This window comes from Rhagoletis pomonella, unplaced genomic scaffold (genome assembly GCF_013731165.1).
Source record: "Rhagoletis pomonella isolate Grant_MI unplaced genomic scaffold, Rhpom_1.0 Rhpom_scaffold_00002, whole genome shotgun sequence".
Lineage (NCBI taxonomy): Eukaryota > Metazoa > Arthropoda > Insecta > Diptera > Tephritidae > Rhagoletis > Rhagoletis pomonella.
The window spans coordinates 7,631,054-7,647,414 of NW_023458556.1; the positions used below are offsets into that span (position 1 = coordinate 7,631,054).

At 34.7% G+C, this 16,361-nt stretch overlaps 1 protein-coding gene across 1 annotated transcript in view; it reads left to right on the forward strand.

Annotated features, from left to right (window-relative positions):
• Positions 1 to 16,361, forward strand: part of LOC118732978 (carbonic anhydrase-related protein 10) — a gene marked incomplete in the record, with an annotated part of 92,396 nt that overhangs the window by 61,023 nt on the left and 15,012 nt on the right. Inside the window, 5 exon segments of the mRNA XM_036462122.1 lie at positions 3,323 to 3,350; positions 8,639 to 8,775; positions 10,444 to 10,635; positions 10,792 to 10,954; positions 15,942 to 16,096. Coding sequence (XP_036318015.1) covers positions 3,323 to 3,350; positions 8,639 to 8,775; positions 10,444 to 10,635; positions 10,792 to 10,954; positions 15,942 to 16,096 — 675 coding nt within the window.

The window sequence follows — 16,361 nt, forward strand, 5'->3', positions numbered from 1 at the left end:
GCATGTAACAATAAAAAATTGAGAAAATTTGTTATTGGCTTTGCGCTATGAATTACATGCAGTTGAATTTTCACAAAATCTGTGCAAATATTTGGCTATGCAATCGACTCCATTTTGCATCAGCATCAACACAAAATAGAATTAAATAAACAAAACTCGGCGCCATGGAGCCGGTGATGAAAGAATGCAAATTTTACGCCACAAAGTTGCCGTGGCTGTGTGTGTGTGTGCGTGCGATCGTGGGGTGGTTCTTTTGTCACTCATACGCCACGTGTCACTCAGCTGACGCATTTTTTTTTTGTTACAGTTTCTCGCATGCGGGCGTTTAAATTGAATTAAAGCATTTAAGTTTGTTGGCTAAAAAATTGGAAAATATACTACATATTTACAAAAAATAGCATTTGCATAAATCCAGCAATAAAAAGTTCGTTTTTTTTTCATTTTGTATTTACGGCCATTGTTTTACAAGCATTAAATTTTTTCCAAACTGTTTGTCAACAGATTTCTGCTGGAATTATTTTATTACGCTAAAGCGAAAAATAGGCACTATTTACATAATCACCAATCCAATTTTTTTTCTTATCTACAATATGTGTGTGGCACATATGTATGTATGTATGTGTGTATGTATGCGCAATGACATTTTAATAGGCTGCTGCTGCATTGGATGTATTTGATTGTACAAAATGCTTAAAGCTATTTGCAATTGCGAGTGCTTTAAAAAGTCGTAAATAAAGTTTTAGCCCGATAGAGATGACAAATTTTTTGAACATAAAAAATATATGCAAATAATTGTTTACAATTCATTTTTGCATTGAAATTAAGTTGCACTTCACCGCTTCGCAAGCGCTTCAACAGCGCCTTCTGTTCGCTTTCACAATTGGCATGTACGCATGCAAGTGCACACATGTATGTACATGCACACTTTTGTAACTCATTGCGGACGGACTGCTGTTGAAAGTCAGTGGCATTATCGCTTGCAATCACAGACGGTTAAAATGTGCACAAACATAAAAAATACGAAATTAATCGGAAAAAAGTGTTGAAAGGCAAAAGGTGAAATGAGTTTTTTTCAATTAATACGCATGTAAATACATACATATGTATGTGTATATGTATCTCTATGAAAGAGTACACTTTTTATGTCTTACTTTATCACCTTGTTGCACAAAAGCGTAGTGGATATCGCAATTGCCATTTTGTTGGAATTTCTGTAGCTTTAGTCGTTTCGCTTTTTTTTTCCACAACATTCATTTCGATGAACTCAGTTGGATTTTGCGTACTGTATTAACTATCATGTTTTCATTTTCCAGCGAAAAATATGCTGTTGAAAGAGATTGTGCATTAATTTTAATTACAGTTTTTTTTTTATTAAAACTTTCAAGTTAAAATTTGTTATATGCACTTTTCAGTCAGTTTTAAAATTTAATCAATGTTTGACGGAGTTTTGTAGACCTAATTACGCTCCTCTGTTTTACATTTTTACAACTACTGAGGAATTCTAATTTGTGTGCTTAACACATTAACAACTCAAGTCTGGAATACTCTAGACTTTAATTACACTGTAGGGAAAATCTTAAATTTTCAAATGACACAAAAAACGCCATAACACGTAAACTTATTTAATAATGGGTGCTGGACTATGAGTCTGTATACCGTTTTTTTTTTTAATCAGATCATTTTCGGAAGATAATTTCATTTTTTTATGAGAAAAAATTGGCACTTTTTAATTTTTTTCCACTTGTATTAAAGCCTGTTTCATTGCCAAAAAATCAAGTTACTAACAATGCAAATCAATGGATAAATAAACAGCTTTGGAATTGTCAAATAAAAAAGTGAAAAGGAAATTACACTGGGAAGAAACGCATTGTAATATTAAGAAAAATGTTGATTTGATGAATTTGGTGATATGAGTAATGAGTTGATTCGAATTCAAGATTTGAAAGCACATTTACATGTCTGGCAGTAGCTTGCCACAATTTGTTAATTTCCAGAGGGTCAGTGTTCAAATCCCATTGGAGGCAGCAAGGCTATTGATTTTGTTTTATCTTAATTATGAAAAAGCAAAATACTTCATTTTAACAACAATTTTTATACTAAAATTTATTACGTTTTGGGTTGGTTCTCTTTCATATGCGTGTTTTTTAAATTTAGCATGTTTATTTTTTAATTCTAAAGTTTTTTTCTCTCAGTGTATATTGCTCATACGCCGCATTGTATATGGCCGCACTCGTACATACTCGTGCATAGCGTATGAGAAAACAGATCCGTAATCTACAATCCAAAATTAAGTTTCGGTGTCTCGTTGTTTTTTGTGTAATTTGAGCGTCCCTACAGTGTTTTTTACAATACAAAAATTTTATCAAAGAATATACGGACCCTCCTTAGGGAAATACCCTGCTGTGACATAACCACAGTACAGGAAATGCGAAATGAACATGGACATGATTGGTGTGGAATTTATAGTTGGGCGGAGGCATTGACAGCTTATATCCAGGTTAACCCCCCCCCCCCCCCTTTCCACATGAAAACTAAACACATTTGGTCCCACAATCCACTCTAAATCCATAAATGAGCAGTGGAAATCGATCTCCAAATCTCTTCGTACCGCTGCGGCTAGCTACTATCACCCATAGAGGAACAGCTGGATTAAAAAAAATGTCGTGATTGATAGGTTGGTTTTCAAAGTTTAATTAAATCAAGTCGGGGAACTTCTTATTCTTCTTAAACGAAATCTGTACTTTCAATAAAATATTTTTTACTTTTAGTCCCCATTGCACTGTAATAAAAGCGAGTTTTTAGATTTTTAAATTATAATTTTATTCTATTGGCATCGATTCGATTTATCGCGAATTGGACGATTTTCTTTTTTGTTTTGATTTTTTTTTAAGCGTTATTTTTTATTTATTAAACTATAGGAACGCTAAAATTGTATAAAAAACGCCGAGACACTTAAACTTAATTTTTGGTCGTAGATTACGACCCTGTATACCATTTTTCTAGATCAGGTAATTTTTCTAAGATATGTTAATAATAAGTTTGTATTGTGAATGAAAAAAATCAAAGTTTAGTAGGAAAAATTCTAATATTTAATAACATACTACTCGTTCCCGGCGTATGAGTAACTTTCTTTCCAGGTACCTTTCAGGGGTATAACTTAAAAAAAATTTGTCTTTCATTTGGTCATAAAGTTATTAGCCTGAAAAGTGCACTGGCAACGTCGTGAAAATTGTATAAATTTAGCTTTTAGCTCATGTATAAGTTTTTACAATTTTTTTCAATTATTACTTTTTTTCTTACAGGAATTAAAGCTAGTTGGGAGGAATGGTGGACGTATGATGGCATCTCCGGTAAGTAAATGGTGCAAATTTTACCTTATTATACTTTTTTGCCGTTTTAGCCTTGGAATATTAATGAAAATAAAAGAAAAGAAATTTTCTATATATACATATATACATGCAAATTAAATCTATTATACGATTTTATACGGATATATAAAAAACAAAAATATATAAATTCTAGGAACCCCGAGCGTAAATATTTAGATAGATGTATAAAGATATCAGCGACCCTATAAATAAACCATTTGCATAATATTCAAATGGGAAAAATAAATAAAACTTTTGGTTTTTTTTGTGCCCATTTTTCCTTCTCACGTATGTATCGAGCAATTTAATCAATTAGGAATGTCATTTTATACGAAGTTCATTGTCCCTTGGCACTCACAGGCTGTGCACAAGTAAATTAAAAGTCCAAATAGGTTACTCTTACTTTGTTTTAAATATATATTTTTTTCACTGTTTGCAATGGCGCATTTCATAATATCAATCAACATCAGTCCAAATCGACAGTTATTGAGGGTTGTCAAAATCAGCTTGTGCGCCAGATGTCCAGGTACATAGCGATGTGGTAATAAACATTACGAATCAGATAGTACAGAATTGATATATGTACATATGCGCGAGAAAATAAATAGGAACGCGACGTTTTAACAAATTTTAGCAATTTTTCTTTTCTTTATATAATGTTTATAATTTTCTGACGAAAGTTCACTAGCTCACTGTCTACTAAAAACAACCCAAGTCGGAGTTTTAACTTAAAAAATTTTTGCAAAGTTTCTATAAAGTTTCAAACTTTTTCATAAAAGTTTGGGTATGCAGTTTTGTAGCCCATTATCTTCCTAATAAATCATGCACAGTTACCGTAGCATTATGTGATTTTTGTTAGATAGCGAGCTATAAATAAACAAAAGAAAAATAGCCGCAACTTTTTGGAATGCAGCATCCGCCACCGTATATATATGTATTTAATAACCCATTTTTGGTGCCTTTTAAAATATCAGAAGAAAAAAAGTATTTAAGAATATAAATCTTTGCTCTACTTTTCTTCAACATTTTCATAGTTAGTTGTGAGCTTACAATGTTTGACAAGGGGTGAGCGGTAGAGGTGCAAAACTATCGATAGTCAGGCCATCAATAGTTTTCGATATTATTTTCAAAACTATCGATATATTGTCGATAGTATCGTATTTATATGGTTTTGGTTCAATTTTCGTATGAAGATTTCCTTAGGAATATATTCCGAAATTACGTTTCGATAACCTTGTAAACTGCTGACACTTTTTTAATTGTTTAACCGTTAAGTTAGAAGTAAAGTTATTGAGAATTTAAATTGTATTGAAATGGAATAAAATTGGGCGTACTGAAATTTTATATTTGTGGTTTTCGATATCCTCCGTCATATATAAGGCATTCATTAAGTAAATTTCAATTTTAGAAGAAGGAAACATTTTTTATCTGAGAGGTAATGGTTTTTATCTACCTTTTATTAGATAGATAATATTGAAAGTTTTGGTATAAATTAATTTGTATCAGTTTTTTAGCAGTATTTTAAAAGATGCAAGGTTTTCCGTCATTTTCGAAATTTAACATTACTCTTTTAAAAAAGTAGCAACCAAATTTTTAGTTCAACTTGGATATTTAAGAGAAATGAAAAGAAAAGAAGAAATAAGACTAAAATAAATACTGAATCACATGTCTGTCGGACTATCGATAGGACCAAAAAACAATCGATAGTAGGGAAAAATAAAAAACATCGATACTATCGATAGTGCCATCGATAGTTTTGCACCTCTAGTGAGCGGAGGGCGGAGGGACCTACAGTTTTACGTCGACTCCGAAAAAAAATGCTTTGATTTTCTTCAGCATATGGTGAAAGTCGGAAAATTAAACAAAACAAGGGACTATCGAACTAAAAGTAGACTTTTTCTTGGTGATAAATTTAAGATTCTTTAGGTTGTAAAAACGCTTTTAAGGTCTTTGAGTTTTAATTCAGTGATCCAATAAAGCGGGTGCTTTCCAAAACTCGAATATTTGCATTTTGTTGATAAATCGGCTATTTTAATTTCATGATTTTATTATCAGTTCAAAGAAAAATCGACATTTAAAATCTGAAATTTTTGACCAAGAAAACTATTACTTCCATTTTGATGGTTGCCTTAATTTTTTGAATTTTTCGACTTTCACCACTTGCTGATAAAAATCGAATATATTTTTAATTCGGGCCTAGGCAATCTTTTCTTAAATCCGCTCCAGGTATTTTACAAAAGGAATTATTTATTTCGGTAAAAAAAAGTTAGTCAAACATTTTCTACTGCGCGATGGTGTCACCAGGGCTTTCAAGCTTCACCCTTAAATTTACTTACGTGCTTGGGTATCCAACTTCTTCATCGCTTACATCTATAGCGCCTAATATTTTCCAATGTACGTCGATTTTGATGGATGATTAGTCTTAGCGCAGACCATCTTGCAGTGCTTGGGCGGCAATCTCAAATTTTCGATTCGTACGAAAACAAGTATACACCTCATTATATACGGAAACTCAAAATGTCGATTTACAAATTTGTTGCACGCACAACTGGCTCACCTGTCCTCAAAATTTGAGCCGCACATCACAATTCAGAGCGACTAGTCCAACCGCATTTCGATCAGACACTGTACTGTATATGTACTATATATGTATATATGTAGATTTGCATGCATACATGAACGTAGTTTGAAAGCATTTCTGGTGGCCGACGTAATGCCCGTGCTTACGTAGAATCACTGGGCAGGACCTGGTTCATATCCTGGCACACGAAACATAAAAATGCAGGCAAAAGGTGTATACCCCTGTTATGAAAAGGCCCACCTAGAAAATCCACCGTCTTCTAGAGATTTTTCATTGTAAGTCAATATACCAGACCCGCAACAAAATTCGAAGTAGAAGCACGGCCAATCACCGAACGGGGTGTGTACGCGCCACCTATTTAATTTTATTTTTTTTTTTGTATGTTTTGAACTGCATTTAATACCAACATTGAACGCAGTCACAATGAGTTGACATGAATGACATGTGACCTGTCGAAAAGTTTGCGTGGTGAGCGCACAATCGCAGAAATGCATTTGTGTGTTGTACATATTTACATACATACCTGAATACGGCAAAACCCACATACCGACTCACCCACCGGCTATTTGAAGTGAGTGTAAAGGGGAAATATGAGCGACAAAGGGCTGTTGACTTGGACACGAATGACAGCTGGGGATACGCGTGCAATGAATAAAAAATTTAATATTTCCGCTATATAAAACAACAAATACATGTGTTACATTTCCAGTTACATAGGTGCAAATGCTTGCTTGCATGCAACTTTATATGTTTGTATGTGTAAAACTGCATTCATGGCATTTTATTTACATATACGCGCATTCACTTTGATGGAATCGGATAATAAATGGAAGCGCTTTCATTCACCTCACTCAGATTGCGAGTTAGTTGTTGTTGTGTTGTCGCTGTAATTGTTGGTGGTGTTGGTGGTGTTGGCGGTGTTAGCGGTATTGCTGGCAAGCAACTATTCGTGGCCTGCAAAATCCATCAACTGACATTGGATAAACTTCCGCGCGCAACGACTGACATTCACATTGACGCCGGGACATGGCTCGTGGCTGCTTGCGTTTGCCATTGACTGCATTTTAAAATTGAAGTAATTAAAAGTGGTAAAAGTATTTGAAGGGCGAACACTGAAGTTTAACTGAATGCAATAAAATATTTTTAAATTTAAAACGAAGCGAATTTCATCGGCGTTGTGCTGTGCTGGGATTTATTGGGCATAAAGTTTTGCGCTTGCCGTTATTTTTTTTATTTTTGAGCTGCAAAGTGTTGGTGTTGTAAAATGAGGTCAGACTTTTTCTTAAAGGTGTAATAAACCGATAAGCCTTTGATTGTCCGTCAGATAAAGTGAAGTAAAGTATTCACTAGATTTTGAGAGTGAGTACTACACTTAAATATCGGAGAAGAAATTGAGTATGAATTTCGTTATAGAAAGCTAAAAATTAAGTTTACTTTTGACTTTTATTAATTTGAGTAAAAAAATACTTATTATTTCTTCGATTTTTAATTTTTGAAGACAAAAATGTAAGTCAAAGATTTTCTGACATTTTTTCAGCACAAAATGACCGGTAAATTTACTTTTGCCTTTAAGGCATTCATAAAATGCAAAATTAAGATTTAAATGTACACTTGCCAAAACATACCCCGAAAAGGGAAAATCCTAAAAATTTCAAAAACAAATATCTCAAAATTTCCGAAACAAATCCCTGAGGGTTCCGAAAAAACCCCTGAAATCCCGAGAGGTACCGATAAAATAAAACAATGTATCGCGAAAAGGAAAAAACTCTGCAGGCTACCGAAAAAAATCCCAAAGTTTCAAAAATCCCGAGAAAAAATTACGAGAAGTCCCGAAAAACCCCCATAGCCTCCTTTAATGTTCCTAAAAAATCTAAATTAAAATTTCCCAAAGCTCCGAAAAATTACGGAAGAAAAATAATAAAATTCCCGAAAAATCCCGAAAATGTTCGGACAGAGAAAATCGTAAAAATTCCAGAAATAAATCTTACAAAGTTTCGAAAAAGGTCCATAAAAGTTCCAAAAAATGTGACATCCCGAAAGTTCCCAATAAATCAAAACGATGTATCGCGAAAAGGAAAAAACCAGCAGACTAGGGAAAAAATCCCAAAGTTCATCAGAAGTCCGGAAAATACACCAAAAATTTTGGAAAGGTCCTAAAAAATCGAGATAAAAACGTGCCAAAACTCGAAAACTAAGAGAAAATCATAAAAAGTTCCTGAAAAATTGGAAATATTTTAGAAAACTTTCGATAAACCCCGAAAGGTCCCGAGAGGTCTTAAAAAATTTAAGCGAAAAGTATAGAAAAATATTCAAATAGGTTGCAAATAAATTGCAAATTTTCTCGTTAAATCTTGAAAAGCTGGTGTTTCCGATAGGACAGCAGTATGATGTATTGTGGAAAAGTTTTCTGTCACTCCTGGCTTCGGCATTGCGCCATCTTCAATGTGATGTTTCGTTGAAACCGGTTTGTCTCCAAACCAAATTTGACAAGAGATGACGCAAAACCGTTCCACAATACATTATTCCACTTTATTATCAATGCGTGGGAAATGTATGAGCAATGCGTGGGCATAGCTTTTTCAATACATACATTTAGTGCCCAACCTCGATCTAGATTCATAATATAAAGCTTCTTTACATTTTATATACGCTTTTTCTTAATCGATGTTTTGTCTTTTCCACTTTTAAGGACCAAGTTTTTGGGGCCTTATCAATCCACAATGGAATATGTGCAATAAAGGGCGACGCCAATCCCCCATAGATGTGGTGCCCGACAAATTACTTTTCGATCCGTACCTGCGGCCGTTACACATCGACAAGCACAAGGTAAGAGCTACATACATATGTACGTAGTTATGTATATAGAATATGTGTATATAATAGTGAGAACTAAATATTTTTAGCAGTAATAGATTTTAGTTTTTAGAATGCAGTGGATCGCTACAAAAAAGTTTCTTTCTTCCAAAAAGGGAACACTCATAAACGGTTGCATACTTTGAATAAAATTACTGTGATCTATGTAAATAGAAGCACTACAAAAACGACTGGCGTGCTTTGTCGAACTTGGCCAAAATCGTTTAATCGTATAAATGTTATATAAAATAATTCGAAAATATTTTTTTTAATTTTTAGAAAAATTTTAGTTCTTTTTAACCGACTTCACAAAAAGGAGAAGGTTATCTTTTCGTCGGAATATTTCTTTATTTTTTTTATTTTTTTTTAACGTACATATGTTACCGGATAACTTTGGACCACGTTAACCGATTTCTATAATTCTTTTTTTTAAGTAAGGGTGTTACCCCATAGGTGGTCCCACACTAATTTGGTTTAAATCCAGTCATTGGATCATGAAAAAACTAATGATTATCTTAAATTTTTATATGGGAATTGAAGTCGGTTTTGTTTTTTGCTTAAAAATTTCATGTTTAATATTTCTTTTTAATGCGTAAAGTGTGCGCAAAGAAATGTCAACAAAAAAATTTTTTAAACTGATCACTTGAAACTTGTACTTTACTATACTAAATTTTTCTGAAAATTCACAAAAAAAAATAAATAATACAGAAAATGTTGCTGGTTCATTTTTAGAACTTCGATATACAACGTCGAAACGATATCAGAAATGTTAACTAACTTTTAGAAGTCTTTTGGTATTTATTTAATGCGAAAGACAGCTATGTATTTATATGAATCGAGAGTTGCACCTTTTCCTGCGTAAATTCCCCCGAACAGCGAAACTTTACCACCGACTAGAAGAACTTTCACGATTTCATGTTGAGATTATTCTACTCTCCTGAGTGAGATGGCTGGAAGTAACTTCTTTACTTTCCAAATAGGAAGAATATTTCGCTTTGCCATATGACCTCTAAGATTCTGGAGATATGGTCCGACATGGTTGACATCCATACAACATCACAAAAATCCGAGGCAACCTTGAACATTTACCTAATTACAGGGTTGGTTAGCTCAGTATTTTCTGAACTTCGTCATGAATATACTTAAAGCCCAGTTATGCTATCTTGAGTTATAAATGCTACGAAGGTCAAGTCATGTAAAGCTAAGTACGCATAGCACAGATCTCTTGTTGTGATCTAACATTCGCTGCATTATTACATTTACAAATTAAAAAAGAATCAATCCTATATGTGACTAATTAGCAATTTCCTATTCCAGCAAGTTAAAAATTTTTTGAGTACATTTGTTCTTTAAAAATCAGCTTAAATTCGCACATTCTACACAACCGAAAAGAGGAAAAAAACGACAATCAGTAGCTCAAAGCCATTTGTTTTCTCTTTTCTTTTCAATTTTCGTCGCATCGTTTGCTGTCTGTTTGCACGCTCGATTGGCTGATTGTTTGAATGCTTAACTTTGTTGGCTGGTTGACTGGATGACTGCTTGTTTGGCAAACTGCTGTCTCTTTTACTAACTGACTGACTGACTGGCTGTGTTCTTGGTTCGCTTGATGTTTGCTGTTCACTGTTGGCTGTTATCGCCCAGGTTTCCGGTACACTACACAACACAGGTCAATCGCTCGTCTTCCGCGTCGACAAGGACACAAAGCAACCGGTTAACATCACCGGTGGCCCACTCGCCTATCGCTATCAATTCGAAGAGATTTACATACACTATGGCACAGAGAACAGTCGGGGGTCAGAGCACTATATACAGGGTTACAGTTTCCCCGGTGAGGTAAGTGTGCGCCCATATACTCGCATGGACATACATATGTATGTATGTAAATGAGACAACAGCAAATTGTTGGTTTAACAGACATTTTTCACTTTTGCGCTAATCCACACTCGTCGTTCTTTCACTTCATTCATTCTTTTCAACTGTCATTCACAGATACAAATTTACGGCTTCAACAAGGAACTCTACCACAACATGTCCGAGGCGCAACACAAATCGCAGGGTATTGTCGGCCTCTCGCTGATGGTGCAAATTGGGGAGACACCAAATCCCGAACTACGAATTATAACCACCACATTTAATAAGGTTTTGTATAGAGGTAAGTTTACTCTAAAAATTCACACTCAACTTGTGTGTGTGTGAGTGTGTGGGTTGGGGCAGGATTTGTCGATTGGATCAAATGTCAACGACTTGCGCTTCAAATGCGGCTGAATGCCAGTGTTGCCAGAATCAAATTTTTAAAAATCTTCCCAGTCATGATAAAATATTCAAAAAACCATAAAAAGGTTACGGAAACTAGAAAAAAATCTTTTTTTATCTAGAAATATCTTCATTTATAACAAAAACTCTCTTCTTATTTGCGCATTCATCCTTTCTATATGATGATGTTTCTATAAAGTTAATTACAGAAAATTTAATTAAATTAAATAATTTAAGTTAAATTTAGAAACCAAAATTACCTTTTAGTTTTAACAAACAGCGATCCATATTTTTTATTTTGTGGAAATTTATAAAGCCGAGTGTGAGCTGCACAATGCCGAGTTTGAGCGCGAATTTGGACAGACAAAATCAATTCAAAAACATACTCGTAAAAATCAGTATTAATATCTACCTGCCGTGCAAGTTAAATTGATAACAAAAACGAAAAATATGTTTCCAACCATCCCAAAAAAAATAAATCTTGAAGCGCTGGCAGATATCTTAACTGTGAAAATTTTTTGTATGGAGTTTTATTTTGTTGTAATTATATTAATTTGAAGATTTTTCTGATTATTTATGAAAAATATCTTTATTTTGAAGATAATTCTTCACTTCTGGCAACACTGCTAAATGGGTGTGTGGATGTGTGTGTTTGTGCGCGTGCCGAAAAGAGAAATTAACAAGGCATGCAAGTTATTTCCGGTCAACAAAGTGCAAAGGCTCGATTCAAATACGAGTGAGTGCAAGCATTTGCCAGCAACGCGAGAATACTGCAAATATAGAGAGATGAGTATGTGGCATGGCTTGATGGAGGAGTTGAGCATTAAATACACGCCGGCCCAGCTGGTGCCAGTGGTGGCTTTTCCTGCGCTAGGTGCAAAAAGTCGGAAAAAATTGTGTACTACTTAGGTGAGTTTTTTCCGGCACGAACAATAATAATTATGCGCCGAAGACTTGGCTCAATGTTAGCGACCTGAGAACAGAAATCAAAAATAGAAAGCGAAAAGTTCGAAAGAAACCTACAATTCTTACCGTTTGCATTTTCATGGTTCAAAATATGCAGCACACACACCCACCACACAGCACATGCGGAAGAAGCCACTGTATGTCGATTTGTTACCAACATTTATCGTCCACAATTACTTTCAGCGCTGCTGAGGCGAACGGCAAATGAAAAAAAAAATAATGCAACAACAATAACAATGCCGGCTTCACGCTTAATGATGGCCACCATTTGATGGCGCAAAATTATGCGCCGCCAAATGCAATAAAAACGCCGGTTCATAATATAATAACATGGCAGCGGCGGCACACTTACAGTTGCCACATTGCCTTCCGCTGGCACTTTTGCTGCACAAATCACACGCCAGTCAGCTGTGGCCAAACACTTGGCGGATCGTGTCATTTGTAGCGCCAACGTTCTCATCATTTCGCGGCACTAGAAGAAACTAACTGGCAGGCATGCCAGTGTTGTGTTTGCTTTTGGGCTTTGCTTGCCAAAGCTTGTGGGATTTTAGTGGCTGAGCGATATCTGGAAATAAGAGCACATATACACATTAGGCTGACTGAAATAATAATAATAATATTTTTTGACAGTGCGATAAAAATTAATAAAATCGAAAATTTAACAAAATATGATGTACATATTAATAAAAAGTTATTTTTGAGTACATAATAATTGGAAAATTTTCTGGAAGAACCTCATAACTAAAGAAATTAAAAATTTAGGCAAACGGCTTTATTTAATTATTTTATTAACGTTTTCGAAGGGTTTTGCTGTGCTGTGTTATCTAAGCACGAAAAATTAAAAACTATTCATTGCCGGTCTAGACGGGGTTTTTCTGAATTAAAAAATCAGCAACCGGTTTTTCTTCAAATAGTTTTGTTCGAGTAACTCGAAAATTGGTTTTAGAAAAAAGTCGAATAATCGAGCATCCTAATATTCACCGATTCTACTTAATATAAATAAAGTAGCTTCAAATTATACCAAAAATATTTAAAGGTTATGGAAGTAGCAAAAAAAATATTGCCGTACTCATAAATTTCAAAGTTAGTTGGAAAAAATTAGTTTTCAAATAATTCAAAAAAGTTGTCTGAAAAAAAATATTTATTCGTAACGAAAATGTACGGCGAATATTGGGAAAGTTTGTATATATTGATAACCTGATGTCAGATTCAACTTCAGCGCGCCAAAAACCGATGGAAAGTTTAGTCCGGCCTCAGACTTCGAAAAATGTAGGTGTTTGTAATTTGACAAATATAATCCTTAAATTGATTCGAGGCCAAAACTTTATTGGTTCTAGCTATGCAAAGCGGAAAGATTAAAATAAGAAAAATTCTGAGTTTGGGAAGCACCGCATAGGGTGGCAGCCATTTTTGACACTTACTTGAAAATTTGTGTTTTATGGATCACGTTTTTCTAGAAACAAAAAGAAATTATTATCTTTCACTTGGGGTCCCCATCTAATAAATATGCACTTTTTTACCATGAAAATTTTAAAGAAAGTAAGCATAATCTTAAAATTAATTTCTGCCATAAATGGAACATTTTATACTTTTTGGACTTTTACCAACCAGCCTCAGAACAGGGTTAATAATGATGAAGTCCGGTCTGCCACCGATCATCTAATCTGTTCTTTTGCGAGGTCTTCGACCAGACAAACTGGGGGATTGACAATAATTGCTAAATCATTATTTTTTCACTTTTATTTTTCCGATCAAAGTTATAGTTAAATTTGTAATTTGTTCGGTCAAATTTAAACGTTATTTTTGGATTTTAAGATGGGGATTGCGTGTTTATGACCAATTTAAACGATAAAAAATTTATCGATAAAATAAAAATCATAACATGACGATGAAATTTGATCAGAAAAATATAAATCCGTTTTAACGGTTAAATTAAGATATTTATTATAAAGATTATATCCGTTACCAATCCTGGTTATATTCTTTAGTTAACGTTGGCTTGTAAGACCGCGTTGGAGGTTTAGCTTACCAATTCATTTGCGAACTATCACTTTTGGTAAATTTTAATTTCATTTGGTAGGCATTCTAGTGAGGTAAACAGTTTTCCGAGTGGCCACGCCGAGGCAGGCGCCACTCGGCAGCGCAGTAGGATGCACAGTAGAGGCCGCTAAGCTTTTGCACGCTGTTGCAGGAAGCAATGCAAACAGTAAAAGTGGCAGTTAAATTTTGCCATTAAAACCTTCTTTGACACGTCGTCACGCCAAGCTCTTGCAGCCGATGCCTGCTGCATTGACCACTAGCTTGCCGAGGGCGAGAAAGTAACAGCAAAAATTGAGCTGTAGAAAAGTTAGTGCTTGAAGATTTTATAAAAAAAAAAAATCATAAAGCAAATAAAAGAAAACATAAAATAAAAAAGGTCCTTAGAGAAAATCAAATTCAGAATATGTTTGCAAAGAAAACGAATAACAAGAAGAAGAAAAATAGAACGAAAGAAACGGAATTATTCCTCAATTTTGCGCCACCTTTGCTATAAATGACGCCAACAAAAGTTTTTACTTTGGTTGCTTGTATTAGTAGGTACATTACCTTTTGCGAACTTAAAATAGAAAAAATAAAAAGTAAATTAAATATATAAGTTGTGGCATATCCACTTCAGGCAACAGTTAAAAAGTGAAATTACGAAAATAGCGAGAACTTATTTGATACTTTTTATTTCGCCAATCGCCTTTTATGAAGACACTCTGCTTATTTAGCTAAGCTAGCCAACATTGTCCTTGACCTCACGCCTTCCAAGAGAAGGTACCAGATTACCAGTAATGCTTGAAATACAATGCCGGCGAACGGCAAACTTCGCCGAATTGGGCGATGCTGTTGTTCACCGTTCGCCTACTTAAACAGAATTAGAGCGGTAGCGAAAAAAGCTGACACTATTTGGTCGCCTTTATAATTTAGGTGACCATATTTAGAAAAAACTAAACCATATTTAGAACTGATAACAAACAGGAAATGATAACAAATATAAATATGAAACAAAGAGAAATTATTTTATTTCAAGATTTCAAGATTTAAAGAATCCACAACTATATTTTTCAAACAGCAAAAATAATGCATGTTTATGTTGTTTTCTTCTAAAACTTTGAAAGCAAAAAGGAAATACGGCCACCTTTGGCACGTACAGCTGCCATCGCCCAGCAAGGCGATAGAAATAAATCTATCGCGACGAAACGCCGCCGAGCGAACTTCGCATTTCGCTTTGGCTGTGTTCAATTTCATATGCTTGTGAGTGTTCTTATTTTGACAGCGCGAATTTCGCTGTGATGAGTTCGCCGTCCGCCGGCATTGTATTTCAGATATCATGTTGTTCATCACCTTTCGATATTCCCTAGAATAGTACGTCGACTGTGGTCGAGGCAACGCAGTGAGCGGCATTTCTGTATGGCGCCGTGGAGCCACTCACAAATGCTGCTCATTGCGTGTCCACTTCAATAGTATTTCATATGTTTTAATGTTAAGCCGCTGAGCGCTCAGCCGCTCATTGCGTGGCCTCGGCCTTAGTGAATTCACCAGCTACCTTTTACGAGTGAAATCGCAAACTAAAATAGAGTGATTGCTACCGATTGTATTGGAGGGTTTCGACAGAAAATATTTCAGTTAGAGTTTCGAGTAGTAGCGCTTTGAAGACAAGTTCGGTTCGTATAGAGTGCAATAGTCCCCGACATATCTCCATAAGCGATTTTGTTTCACATTAAAATTTGACTCGTAGTGCAGCCTGATTGCCGTACCATTGCAAGTATTTCAGAATTAAAGAAAACGCATTTATTCTGTCGTTTTGTCGCCTTTAAATACTCAATATATAAACATGTTTATGTAAATTTATTTGCTTGCACTTCAAAAATCTTTACGGTTTTCCTCTTTGATAGGCTTTTCCACGCCCATTCGGCACATATCAGTGCGTTCACTGTTGCCAAATACAGATAATTACATAACCTACGAGGGATCCACAACGCATCCCGGCTGCTGGGAGAGCACCGTATGGATTATTATAAATAAGCCCATCTATATCACAAAACAAGAGGTGAGTATTACTATTAAATTGCATTGGAAATTGGTCATATTCTGCTTGTAATTACTTAATTGAATTGTTTAAACCATAATCAGTTGGTAGGATTATGCCAAAACCAAAAAATGCCAAAAAAAAAACGAAAAACATATAACTCGTATGGAAGCTAAAAACAAAAACATACATTATACATATTTTCATAGAAAAAACAGCTTTATGGGCATGATTATTGGCTAATTGAACTCAATTAAGCGCACCAGCAAATTTGTTTATTCTGTGG